General features: G+C 36.0%; 1 protein-coding gene across 3 annotated transcripts in view; it reads left to right on the top strand.

Annotated features, from left to right (window-relative positions):
- LRRK2 (leucine rich repeat kinase 2) overlaps positions 1 to 14,661 on the top strand; it is a 192,152-nt gene that overhangs the window by 40,847 nt on the left and 136,644 nt on the right. For 2 of the 3 annotated variants that reach the window (XM_043886939.1, XM_043886919.1), the window contains exons 13-14: positions 1,307 to 1,431; positions 6,261 to 6,373. In XM_043886939.1, coding sequence (XP_043742874.1) covers positions 1,307 to 1,431; positions 6,261 to 6,373 — 238 coding nt within the window. The remainder of the gene's footprint in view (positions 1 to 1,306; positions 1,432 to 6,260; positions 6,374 to 14,661) is intronic. The other variant, XM_043886930.1, reaches the window with a different exon arrangement.

Below are 14,661 nucleotides of genomic sequence, written 5' to 3'. Positions count from 1 at the left end.
AGTTAGAAATGACTGAATGACTAACACTTTCACTTTCCAATATGACTAAGTGAAATGCATGTAGCATGATAAACTGTATGTAACATGTTTACAGACTTAGAATAAATGGCATTACCTTGTTTTTAATGTAAAGATACATTGTTTTAAAGTAATGTAAATGTAATAATTCAATGTAAGTCCAGCTTATCTATTTATGTTTACATGTCATAACTTTAAACAATATCTCTCTTTTTTAAATGTTGCTCTTGACATTTAAATGAAAAGTTTATGTTAAATTGTGATTGTTTATGGTCCTGTCAGTGTGTGAACCTTTATAAGGAGGGAAAAACACAGTGGAATAATGGACATTTTAAGATGTTGTAGATGCTGGCCAATTAATCTTTCTGGCTGTTTCCTCATATGTAAAATGCATAAATTTCCAGTACTGGGTGTTCAGAGTTAACTATGACAGCATGCCTGCCCCTAAAAATCTCATTTGTAAACAGATAATTACAATATAGTGTGACAAGTCAATGACAAGGATGTGTAAAATCATAGGGTATTGGTGAATCAAGCTAGGGTAACCAAAGGAGAGAGGCTGCAAAGAGGGGATGTGTTTAAACTGGGACTTTCAGATAAAGAGGTACTATATGTCAGTAACCATAGACCCATGCAAAGTGATATGCAGACGTTTAGTCAATATGGTACCATGTAAAAGCAAGGGCTGCCTCTATTAAATTTGGTAGGACCTACTGAAATCTACATTTATGTGTAGATTAACATACATTTGTGTGTATGTTAAATAACTGCTAAAATGCCTTAGAGAAACCAAGACTTTAGTGCAAATAAAGCTAATTAAGACTACCGTAATACAAGAAGTCCTGGGGTATTAATCAGGAAAGGGCCGGTAGTTATGCTGTAAACAGCTCTCTGGACTTGGCGGTCAGAGTTTGCGTTCCAGCCCTGACTCTGTCGTGTTCCAGTGAAAGGACCTTGATGTTTAACCTTTGTCAGCCTAAACTCTCTACCTAGAAAATGCAAATAATACCTTCTTTCCAGGGGTTGTTGCCAATGACCCTGTACAGATCAAAAGGAGGTTGTTAGTTCTGGGAAACTAAAGTAAAAGACTTCCCAATTTCCTGTGAAATCTAACTTCTTGAGGTCAAAGTTTGACCGAATAAGAATTTAAATTGTGTTTGCTCATGTTACTGAGTTCACATAGCCTTCTCTGATAAAATAGTCCTGTTTTCTTGTACTTGTTTCAAATCGGTGTTTGTATTGGAGTCAGGTTGGACTTTTAATAAGCATTTCAATATTATATCTCCAGTAGCACTTCCCTGGATACAATGGCAGCCGTGGTCCCCAAAATAATAACAGTCATGAAAAGTCATGAGACATCATTATCGGTGCAGCTGGAAGCACTTCGAGCTCTGTTACATTTTATAGTTCCAGGTAAGTTACATAAATTGACTGTGGGAAGAGCTGTTATTGTAAATGAATTCTTTGACTTTTCATGAACTACCAACTTTCCAGGCAAAAATTAAAGGCCTAGTTTCTGCCAACCAAATTCAAATCTTTGCAGTAGCCCAATAATAAAACTAGAGGGAAAATGATGAGATAGAAGAGTCAGATAAATTTACATGAAAATTTAGTAAGACGCATCAATAGTTTATTTACAGAAAAATAACTGCAATGTAGTGTGGTGCTTCAACTCCAACGATAGTGTCATCTCTGCTATTTCTTTTGTATTTCTGTTGACATTGCTGAGTTCAAGTTTTTTGTTTGTTTTCTGTCTCAATTATAATAATAGCTAACTAATTTTCACACTTCCTCTCTTGCCTCTTTCCAGTCCCTCTTTACTCTGTGGTTGAATGCATCTTTCTCAAATATAACCATGTGGCTTTTACTCATTAACTACAATAGTGTCCATTGTACCCCATTTATATCCTGCTTACATTTGTTATGACTTTATTTGTCCTTCAAACCCACTTAAAACACCTGCTCCTCCATTCCTTTAGCATGTATTTATTAATTGCCTCTTATGTTCTATACATTGTGATGACTGCAAAGCTCTGAAAAATAGGTGAAAAAAGACAGGATTGTACTGCTTATAGGAGATTAGAGGTAGAGAAACAGATAGTTAATTACCAGACAGTTGAGAGAGCCTGTTAAGGGGCTTTCCTGGTAGCTGAGATGGTAAAGAATCCACCTGCAATGAGGGAGGCCTGGGTTCAATCCCTGGGTTGGCAAGATCCCCTGGAGAAGGTCATGGCAACCCACTCCAGTATTTTTGCCTGCAGAATCCCATGGGCAGAGGAGTCTGGCAGGCTACAGTCCATGGGGTCATAAAGAGTTGGACATGGCTGAACAACTTTCACTTTCATATTATAAAAGTCTGTGAAAATATTGATGGAAGCACAAATAGTTTATTCAAAAGAGTATGTGAGAAATTGTGATGTTTGCAGTTGATGGGTGAGTAAGGTTGACCTGGTAAAAAGGCCAGGAGGGACATTTCAAGGAGAAAGAGAAAGATCCGGGATGAGTGGAGCATGGTGTTGAGGAGAGCAGTGCCTAGGGGTGAAGGATGGGCAGAGGCTGAGAGGGAAGGGCCTTGAACAGAAGGCTGAGAAGTTTATGCTTTTTTTTAATGCAAGTCAATTCAAAAACTTTATTAAAGGTGTTTAAAAGTTGCAGTGTCATAACTAAAGCTGCCATTTATAACAGTAGTAGTATGGTGTGGAGCATGATTGGCAGGGGAGAGCCTCCTGCAAGGAGACTAGGCTGGAGGCTGTGATGGCCAGATGAGACATAATGGGAGCCCAGCCAAGAAAGCAGGAGAGGATGGGTATGGGAGGTGATTAGGAGGCACCTTTGGTGTGATTTTCTGACTACTGAATATCAGGGTTATTTGCTCTGTGAGAGTCCCAGTACTTTTGAAGTTCATTTTTTTTGGTCCTTTTAAAAGGAAATCTTCCTAAACCTACCATTTTCTGTTGTAATATTGGTATTTATATTTCTGAGTATAAGAGTATAGAATTTTTCAAGGAAAGGGCTTTCTTTAGTCATGTCGTCTTTTTTTTTAAATCCCCTGGAAACTTGGACAAAAATTCAGTAAATTTTGAATTGAATCATGTCCCATTCAAATTGTCAAACAACTTTTGAGATATAATTTAACAGACATAATTTTGCTTGGATATTATTGAGAGTTTTAAAAAATTTTATAGGTTGTAAAAAGCAAATAAAATCCTTTTGATTGTCTTTAAAGATGTCAACCTTATTCTTCTGAGAGTACATTTGAGTTTTAAAGATAGCCAAAAGACATTCAGAATTGTCTGTTAATAAAATAATACTCTTTTAGTTAAAAAGTAAGTTTTGAATATAGAATTTCTTTTGTTTTATTGTTCTGAGATGATCCTGAAGTGACATTGATAGTAATAATTTAGATGTATGAAATGATGTATTTAAATGATAAATCATAGTTCTATAATGTTTTTAGGTATATTAAACAGGTGCCCTTGAAAATAATATTATAAATTCATGGTGATACTTTATATATGAAAATATGTATATTAATAGACATACCTTATAAGCATATCAATATATAAATACATTTCTCTATTAGGTAAAGGCTTAATCATCTACTTCACTCTGTGGTAACATAACTGTATTACCAATAGCACGCCACACAAATAACCATATTCTATCATGCTGTAATTATGCCATACTATACCATCCTGTAGTTAGGGATTGGGAAGATCCCCTAGAAGAGGATGTGGCAATCCACTTTAGTCTTCTTGCCTGGAGAATCTCATGGACAGAGGAGCCTGGCGGGCTGTAGTCCATAGGGTCGCACAGAGTCAGACCCGACTGAAGCAGCTGAGCGCATACCATCCTATAGCATGTGATTCCGTATGTCAGTGAGTAACTATAGTATCAGTACCCCAGTAGTTTTGAGGTTGAATATGATTATGGTTTTGACATGTTAGGTTGAAGTAGGTACTTATAAGCTGTTTAGATGTACATGTATACAATTATTAACTAAACCATATTCAAACTATTAATTGTAACAGATGTGCATTATAGCAAATTTGTATAATTTAATATCTAATTCAGGAGCACGTATTGCATCTAGTATTATGTCACTTAAATTGCTTTCAATCTGGTACTGTTCACTTCCTCCTTTTTTATAACTATAACTTATTGAAGTGATTAAGCCTGTGCTTTAAAAGAATAACACTAAAGACCTATTTATTTTAATAAAATATCATTTGACTTGTTCCTTCTTGCCTTGTTCAATTCTAGGGGAAACAGTGCAAAATTCTTTAGGAAAGGACATATGCATATTGGGAAGTGTATAGAGGAACGTGATTATGAATATAAAGCCAAACAGTCGGAGAAACTGAATTTGTTTACTTTGCAGAGGAGATAATTCAAGAGGTTATGAAACTATTAAAACCCATTCATTTATATTTAGTTAATAACAAATGTGTAAGGCATTATTCAAAGTACTTCATATAAAATTAAAAAATTTTTATAGCAACCCATCAGTCAGATTCTACTCCCCCCACCCCATTTTACCAATGATGAAACTGAGACATGATACAAAGATTTTAAGGTCATGGCTTATATAACGGAGCAAGGTTTCCACCCAGGCAGCCTGAATTAGGGGCTTTCCAGGTGGTGCTAGTGTAAAGAACCCGCCTGCCAGTGCAGGAGACTTAAGACAGGTGGGTTCGATCCCTGGGTCAGGAAGATCTCCTGGAGGAGGGCATGGCAACGCACTCCAGTTTTCTTGCCTCGAGAGTCCTATGGACAGCAGAGCCTGGCAGACTACAGTCCTTGGGGGTCACAGAGAGTCAGACACGACTGAAGCGACTTAGCATCAGCACCAGCACCAGCCTGAATTAGAATGGGTACTTTCTAAAGACGCATTTGTGCAACAGGTGGATATTGAACAGCTGTTATAGCTAAAGGGCTATGCTTGGAACTCTTGGTAATCTGGAGATGATTAGGTTATAGGTCCCCTCTTCAAAAAGTTTGCAGTTCTAACAGTTTAAAGAACTATTATCTGGTAAGGAAATTATATCAATTCTGGATAGTAGAACCTCAAGTGATATGCCAAAGACCAGAGATGAAGTTTTGGGAATGTTCATTTGGTCTTAATGTAAGAAAGACATTTAGTAAGACTCCTTACATTTGGCATGAAGCTTTTACATTTCAACAGGACTGCTTTTAATGGTCACATCTGCTTGTGATATAATAGGCAGCTTTAGAAATTAATGTGGTCTTGGTCACTGAAAATTAGACAGAAGAGTTTAAGTGGCTTGTCCAAGGTCATACAGCTGTAGTGAATGTCAGGACCTGTTTGAATAAATTTTAAAATGAGCACTGAAAGTTCTGGAAGGGTGAAAATCACGCCTGTCAAATTCTTTGTGGTATTCTTAGCATGTGGCAAAATCCTTTGCATGTACTGTTGGCATTCAAATTTTTGTTAAGTAAATGAAAACTTATATGCAGCCAACTTATAACGTTTATTAATACAAATTACTGAAATGTAAGATTATAAGGTATTGTTTATTAATAATTATTTCTATAGTCATAGGTTTTAGGAACATCATAATTATATAATAATAATAATCACAATTATTTTACTTACATGTTCTATTATATGTTCTGTATATGTTCAATATTTTTTGACTCCCCGTTTTTCAACCATTTGGGGATAGTTCAGCTACAATGTAGCTTAATAAAGTATATTTTCCTTAAGTTACTTAATACTTTTGTACAGCCTTAGAGGACTTTTGATAAAACTACATGTTCTTTACCATCACAATGCTGAATTTTCCACTGTTATTCCAGCTACTCTTTATGTCTACCTTTCATATCTGACCTTTTTATGTTATAGTCCAAATAACTTTGAACTTTTTTCAAATCATCCACCATTGCATAAAAATCTAGCTTCTTATGATGAGTACAGACTGTTTGTTAATACACAAAAAAGAGATTGTTGGTTCCAGAAAATTGCTCCACCATAGTAACTTCTTGCTACTTTAAATTCAGTAAACATCCATATACAGTGTATTTATTTTATATTCAGTGATGAACAATTTTTAAAAATTTCTTAAACTTTAGAGTTATTTCTTTGATAAAGAACCATGGATTAGAAAAAGGTACAACATGTATATGTATTATTGGGTTAATTATAATCATTCCTAATAAATGACATTTTATTCAGCCTAAATCTTTTATGAGAAAATGATTTGTATTTATTTTGCATTTAGGCATCCCAGAAGAATACAGGGAAGATACTGAATATCAGCATAAGCTAAATATGATTGAAAAGCAGTGTTTCAGGAATGATATTCACAAATTGGTCCTGGCAGCTTTGAACAGGGTATGTATAATATGAGATTCTGCCTTTATACTCTTAACTAGAATATGAAATTTGGGGATGTATGGGGGCTTTTATTAGCTTAAGTTTCCCATGTTCTGTTTACTATGATAGTAAGAAGTTATCTGTTTAGAAACATAAGATGACAGTAGGGATGTAAGAAGAAGAGATGCCATGCCAGCTAAGAGAAGTGCACGGTCAATTACGGATTTTGACAGGCTCTTTTGATAAATCCATTTGAGTCAATTCAGTCAGAGAGAGAACTCTGGATGTTCACCTTAACCTCATGAGTGATGTCAGGAGCCGTGGCTGCTATTTTCTCTTTCTGTCCTCCTGGTCTTTCTTTTCTGGTCCCATGCTGAAAGGTTCAGTCCATGAAGACACACAGGGAGCAACATTGAAGTTTTTTTTTTTTTTATTCCCTGTGCTTTTTTGTATTGTACTCCTTAGAGATAACCTATGAAATAGCTCAGTGTTCATTGTTTCTTCCTAGTATTGGGCATTTACAAACACTGGGTTTCCTGCTGGCTCAGCAGTAAAGAATCTGCCTGTGATGCAGGAGATGGAGGAGACACGTGTTTGATACCTGGGTTGGGAAGATTCCCTGGAGAAGGAAATGGTAACCCACTTCAGTGTTCTTGCTGTGAAAATCCCATGGACAGAGGAGCCTGGTGGGCTACAGTCTGTGGGGTTGCAAAGAGTTGGACACGACTTAGCAACTGAGCATGCACATAACTATGTACATTTGCAATGATATGCTATAATTAATAAATTAATAATCATACAGAGTCTGGAAAAAAAGAGAATTATGTTTATGTTGTGCAATGAAAAAGGTGTTGATGGAATTAAGATGGTTTGGAAGTTTAACATAAGATGAATTGGTTCTTTATAAAAGATATAAAAGTAAAGATGTAAAGATTAGGTTAATGTTTTTATGAAAGGAAAAGAGTAGTCAAAGTAATTAATGGACATAATTCCTTTTGATTTAGTATACTTTGAAAAATGTCATGAATTAAATAGAAGAACCTGCAGAGAGATCTTCAAACATTCATTTAAAACTGAACTTTATAATGTAATTGTCTATGACATATTTGAGTCATTTTTACTCAGACTTTAATATGATTCTTGAAGATAGCTTTGGGTTGAATTTAATTCTGGAAATACTTGGTGAAAATAAGAATGTGGAAGGAACTGTGTTAGGCGCTGGGAGGACAAAAATGAATATGCTTTGTATCCTTCTGTAATGGATCTCATAATCTGGCTGGGGAAGTAACAGCTATGCATAAAACATAAAACAACACTTAAGTTGTTCAGTATTAGCTCTTATGAGCTGCACTAGTTTTATGAACAGTACTTTAGGTACGGTAAATTGTGTCTGACTCTTGGGACCCCATGGACTGTAGCTTACCAGGCTCCTCTGTCTATGGGATTGGCCAGGTAGAAATACAGGAGTGGGTTGCCATTTCCTTCTGCAGGGGATCTTTCCAACCCAGGGATTGAACCTGGGTCTCCTGCATTGCAGGCAGATTCTACTGACTGAGCCAACAGAGAAACTTAGTACTAGAGGAAAGAATAGTTAATTTTATTCATGATGTCTGTTGGTGAAAAGCAAGTGGTACCAGAAAAGCCTTTTGATAACTTTGATTCTGGTTATGTCTTCTTTCCTAACATTATTGAACACAGGTGTGATAGAGTGGAAGGGGTTGCCAGGCAAGGGAGAAGGATTGTACTTAACTGCCATCAGTACTGTGATGCCAAGAAAATCATTGTGCTCCTAGGTCTTACTTTCTTTTGCTATATAATCCCAGGAGAAGTGGTTGAGAACCTCCCTGTTAGGCACTGAGTTGTGTCCGACTCTTTGTGACCCTATGTACTATAGCCCACTAAACTACTCTCTCCTTGGGGTTCTCCAGGCAAAAATACTGGAGTGGGTTGCCACTTCCTTCTCCAGGGGATCTTCTTAACCCAGGGATCAAACCAGGGTCTCCTGCATTGCAGGTGGACTCTTTACTGCTGGGAGTCACCAGGGAAATCCGGGAACCTCCCTACCCCTTTTTTTATTTTCCAAGCCACACTTGGGTAATGACATAGCATCTCACTAAATAGTGATTGCCATTTGTGGGCAAGGAATTAAGGTCATGGGGAAGCAGAAGTGGTACTGTTTTATTTTTAAAAATCTCCCCTGTGTAATTCCCCTAATTCTTTTCCGTGCTTGAGAAAAAAAATGCTCTAAAAGATGAATATATATACATTTTTAGTTCTAAAATCCCCTAATTGCATGTGTCGCTCTGAATAAATGTTACAAGTCATCAGAGATTTTAGATCCAAATACTGTTGATGCAGTAAAATGAATTGCCATTAAAAATAAGCCTTTTCTTGGATAGCAAACTTCCAAATAAGATAGAATTTGAGATTCAACTAAGATTTACAATGCAAAGATTATTGAAAGTATTTATTAAAGTGAGTCAATGTTTGGAGGTGTACATAAATCCAGTAACATTCAGACTGAAGTTAAACCTGTCTGAAATATTACCATTTATGCTTGATCTTTTAGCTTTTTCTACACATGAAAACTTTCAGTAATCTGTTCCGGAGAGATCTATTTACCCAGTATTGTCTCTGGAGAACACAGTAGAAAATAGCATTTGGCCACATCTCAGCATTTTGGTCACATCTGTGTTTTGTATGCAGTGGTATTGCTGCTGTCTTGTCCAGAAACTTACGAAGTCAGACCAGTCCTCTCATTAAACGTACACAAGTCAAAGAGCGTGTGCGCTTCTCAAAAACCTTAAAGCAACATGTACTCAGTTTAAATACTGAAGATACTGATTTCAGTCGTGATTAATATATAGCAAAAGCAAGAGCTGATTTGTGAAAGCAACAGCAATAACAAAAACAAAGAGAAATTACATAGGAGTAATGCAAATAAAAGTTTATAGAACTACTCCAAAGAAGACTCTGAAATTCAACTGGGAGTACAAAGGAAGAGTTAAACATAGGAAAATATATACCCTCTGTTTTGATAAGATTACTAATTTTTAAAAAATGAAAATTTATCTGCATTTATGAATCCTTATAAAAATAACAATGGTATTTTCTGGAACTAGGTAAGCTAATGTAAAATTTTGAGAAAATTAATGAAATAATTACATGAATAATCAAGATAATTTAGAGAAAGAAGATAATTAATATGGCTTAACTCTAGTATTAATAGTTTATCAAATGTATTATAAAACTTTAGTGATTATACTGGTGTGACATTGGTACTAGAGATAGATCACTATCACATAATGGTGATTTAGGAGATAGACTCAAATGCAGATTTTCAATTCGTGTATGATATTTCCCAACCACCACAAGGGAAAATAGATTGCTCAGTAACTTGTATTGAATCAACTAATTCTCTGGCCATCTGGAGAAAGCAAAGGAAGCTGCATATTTACATTACTCATTTAAAGAATCAAATCTCATGTGAATGAGATTTAAAAGTAAAAATGAATCTGGCATAGATTCTCAATCAGGGAAGAATACTGAAGTGGGTAGCCATTCCCTTCTCCAGGGAATCTTACCCACCCAGAGCTCAAACCTGGGTCTCCCACATTGCAGGCAGATTCTTTACAGTCTGAGCTGCCAAGGAAGCCCACAATCATTATTAAAGAAATGTAAATTAAAAACAAAACAAAAACCTTGTTGGAGGAAATTTAATAATACTCATATACATTAAAATGGAAATGTTTTCTGACCAGCTATCCAACTCTAAGAATTTATAATACAGATACACGTGTATATGTGCACAAAGTTTTTTAACAAGAATATTTATTGTGGCATTATTTGTAGTAAGAAGAATGTGGCAGCAAACTAAATGCTTACATGGTAATCATTAGTGTTGTTTGCCCCCTTTTGGTGATTCTGGGACTGTATTTATTGGTGCTTTTGTAGTTGGATTGAATCATGTAATGGTTTTGGCCAAGGAGTTGTAAGTAGAGGTTTCATTTGTGATTTCTGGACCAAGCATTTGATTTCTGGTGAGGCATCTTATAGAATACTCTTTCAGGTACTGTGACCTGTGATATCTGAGCTGGTGCTTGCTCACTTAGCACAACTCCCAGAGTGGCTGAGCTGAGCAGAGGCCCCCTCCTGATCTATAACACGTATGAAGCATGAATAAAAATTGAACGCTTTCTTTTTCCAGCTTATGTAATTTTGAGGTTGTTACTACAGGTTAATTTAGTCTGTGCTGACAATACAATCCTTATCAATAGATCCTAAGTAAATAAATTATAATATTTTGAGACTGTGTAGGTCTATGTAGGGATTAAAAGCAACTTGGTGAGATTCCTAATGTGTTGCCAAGGAATTAAATACAGTTTTCCATGAATATGACAAATATATTACCCAGGTATTCATTTTTTTCCCTTCACATATATTAGCACATTATGCATACTTTTGGTGAAATTAGTGTATTTTCACTTCTTTATATCTTCTCTCTTCCCTTTATCACTCAGTTAAAGCAGATTATATGGTCTTTAGTTTTATAACTTTAAATGTATAACATATTCTAATGTGTATGGCCCCTGGAATCAGGATATCTGTATTTGAACCTGGCTTCACCATCTATAGACTAATGTATTCTGAACAAGTTTTTTAAAGTCTCCGTTACATTGTCTATAATATGAAGATAATAAATGGCTTTTCACTTAGGGTTATTATGAAGAATTTTATGAGATAATTTTATGAGATAATTATGAAGAATTTTATGAGATAATGCCATGTACTCTATATAATGCCTGGCACATAGTATACAGTCAGTAAATGTTAATATTATTACTATTAGATTTAAAACTATCTTTGGACTCATGGCTATAAAAGATGAGAAAATTGAAGTATTCACGCCATCTTCCTATTTTTACCTATTTTCTAACCAACTTTGTTAAATAAATTAATTCTACATTGACAAGTTTTAAAATATTTACATTCAATTCTATAACCATACTTAATAAGTTGTTTTCATCTTCTTCCTACAGTCATCACTGCAAGTTCTTTTGCTACAGCTTTTCCATTTATTTTTTAGTTGTCTGTTTCTTTTAAAAAAAGATTCATTTCCTGAAAATTCTGTTGTTGTCTCTGTATTTGGACACTTGAAAAAACAGTTTGGTTGATTGCAAAGTATTGGGGTTTTGTTTTCTTTTCTTTGAAAACCTTTTAGGCATTTCACTGTTTTGTAGTACTGAATGTTTTAGTGGAACAGCCTGAGACCAATTTAATTCTTTTCTCATTTTTAAATGGTTTGGTATTTTTATCTGGATGCCCAAAGGATTCATTTTCTTGGAATCTGCTTTATTAGGATATATCTCAGTGTTAGTCCCGGACTATGGTATCTTCTTTTTAGCCATACATTCATTTTTTTTCCGGAAAGTTTTTCTGAGTTGCAGTTGACTTGGCTGGCAGTTAGGAAAGAGACTGATGAAGGCATTTTCCCCTTTAGTTGGCTAGCTGACTCACTAGAGAAAATATTTTGATTGTTTTTGTAGTCTTTGAAAAAACTTGGAAAATTGTGAAGCATAGGTAACAGGATGTTTCTAATTAGTATTTGTAGATGTCCAACATTGGTACTTTCAAAAATTTCATGTGGACAACACTTGCTAGTAAATTAATTTCAATCCCTGTTTGAATAACAATGTAATGAATCACTATTTTCAAGATAGAACATTTAGTAAGTGAAAGTCCATTATAGGCTTGTAAATATCATACATACATATATACATAATGATATTTACTTTTCAAATTTTATGAAACTGTCAAAATCAGATATCACTATTTAAAATCATCAAATAGTTTATTTGAACTCCATCACATATAATAATGTGATACTCTGCATTCCCTTTCTACATAGACAAATCATGGATTTCCTGTTGCTAGTAATCAGGTGCACCATCAAACTGCACCTGAAATAGAGATTAGGGAAGCTCAAGCGAGTAGAACCAATAGTTGAGTAGCAACTTGTTAGAGGTGATGGTATTAAGGGCAGGAACAGATACTTTATAAATATAAGTGAAAGTGAAAGTGTTAGTTGCTCAGTTGTGTCTGACTCTTTGCAGCCTCATGGACTGTAGCCCACCAGGCTCCTCTGTCCGTGGGATTTCTATGCAAGAATTCTGGAGTAGGTTGCTATTTCCTTCTCCAGGAGATCTTTCCAACCCTGGGGTGGTACTGGGGTCTCTTCACACTGCAGGCTGATTCTTTACTGTCTGAACCATCAGGTACCAATTGGACTTAATTTTCGCATAAAAATAAGCCTGTGGGTGCATTCTGAGCTTAAGAGCAGGACCAGCTACATAACCCAGTACAAGATGAAAATGCAGGACCCTCTGTTTAAAATTATTAAGAATTTCAAGGTGGTGGCTGCAGGGTATTAAACCAGGTCTGGGGCCCTTCTGAGCACACGTGTGTGTACTCCTCACCCTGACCTCCCTAGGAGGCAGAAAGGGTGGTATAAAACAAAGTTCAAAATGGCACTCTGAGTTTTCTTGTTTTTCTTTGAGAAGATAATAAACTTTTAACTTTGAACATCTAAGATACTAGTGTCAAACAAAGAGAAATATGGACTTCGAACTTAAGAGAGTTTAAGCTTATGCTTTGAGTTATCTGCTCAAAGGTTTCTGTGTCTCAATTTTTTTCACCAGTAACACAGGGATAATAATTGTGTGTCCGCCTCATAGGGCGAGTGTGAAGATTAAATGAGTTAATACATATGAAGTGCTTTAAAGAATGTCTGGCACATAGCAAGCGCTCCTTAGGTTTTGGTTATCCTCGTGGTTGTTGCCATTGTTGTTATGGTGACTTGAAGCCATGATAGTGTATGAAATTCCATCCATGAATAGAAGAGTTTTAAGAAAAGCTCTTTGGACAGAGTTTGAAGTTGAAAGAAGTGATTGTGAACGAGATGGAGAAATGAATAGTTTTAAAGCTTAAGAATAATTAGGGAGATTACTGTGTCATGGAAATCAAGGGAGGAAAGAGCAGCAATTCAGTTGTTAAAGAACTTTTTTCATTGAATGGTTTAATTTGGAGTGGTTAGGACAGAAGCCTGATTATGTGAAATTAAGAGGTGGGAAGAATGTAGAGGTAGTGGGTGTAGACTTTTCTATTAATAAGTTTAGAAATGAAAGAGGAGTGGTAGCTTGATAGAATGAAAGATCAATTTAGGGATATTCTCTCCCAGTGAGAAGTCTTTCACTTCTGAGAAGAGTGTTCGTTCATCCCAAGGCCTGAATTATGCTGTCACTCGGTGTTCATTGCATGGATGATGATTTATCTCATTTCACCCTCATAACAATACTGCATTATTAGAATCATTTTCGAGGTGAGGAAACCCAGGCAAACTTTGAGCCATCCCTTCAGTTTCACCCTGCACCACTTTGAGTTTCTTTATATTTTTGAATAATACCTTCTGACTAAATACCACTTCTCAGTAAATGTTATTTCAGTCATTTTTAATGGCCCAGAGATTCATGGAACTCTTTAAGTGATGAGACAGTTCAAGCCCAAATTTAATTGACTCCAACCTGATATACTTTTATTACTCAAGGAATTGGTAAGATGGAAATAATGGTGGGGAAAATTGCCAAAGGAGACAAGAATATGAGTGTCTTGCTGAAATGATAGATGAAATGGTATCTGAGCTGAGCAGTTCAGTGGTGGAGGAGGATGACACAGGATGAGAAAATGATGCTTCTGTTCATAATCTATATGAAGAAAGATGCGAATAAAAAACACATGAGAGATATTGAGGGACAAGACTGGGAAATAAATGAAAATCTTTTCAGTGACAATAGGGGGAGGTGAAACAGGTTGGAAGGCAGTAGGTTTTTGTTGAAGAGGCTACATCAGAATTTGAGGTCTGACTGGAAGATGTTTCAGCTCTATAGTGAAGGTGTTTTCTAGTGGCTAAGTCGTTTCTGACTCTTTTTGACCCAGTGGACAGAAGAGTTCTCTGTCCTTCACTATCTCCTGAAGTTTGCTCAAATTCATGTCCATTGAGTCAGTGATGCTGTACAACCATCACATCCTGTCACCTCCTTCTCCTCCTGCTGTCTGTCTTTCCCAGCATCAGGGTCTTTTCCAGTGAGTTGGTTCTTCACATCAGGTGGCCAAAGGATTCGAGCTTCAGCTTTAGCATCTGTCCTTCTAATGAGTATTCAGGGTTGATTTCCTTTGGGAATTGACTGCTTTGGTCTCCTTGCTGTCCAAGGGACTCTCAAGAATCTTCTCCAGCACCACAGTTAGAAAGC

Source organism: Cervus elaphus, chromosome 3, assembly GCF_910594005.1.
Source record: "Cervus elaphus chromosome 3, mCerEla1.1, whole genome shotgun sequence".
Classification (NCBI taxonomy): domain Eukaryota; kingdom Metazoa; phylum Chordata; class Mammalia; order Artiodactyla; family Cervidae; genus Cervus; species Cervus elaphus.
The sequence above is the reverse complement of the archived record's forward strand: the minus strand, read 5'-3'. Positions and strand labels throughout refer to the sequence as shown.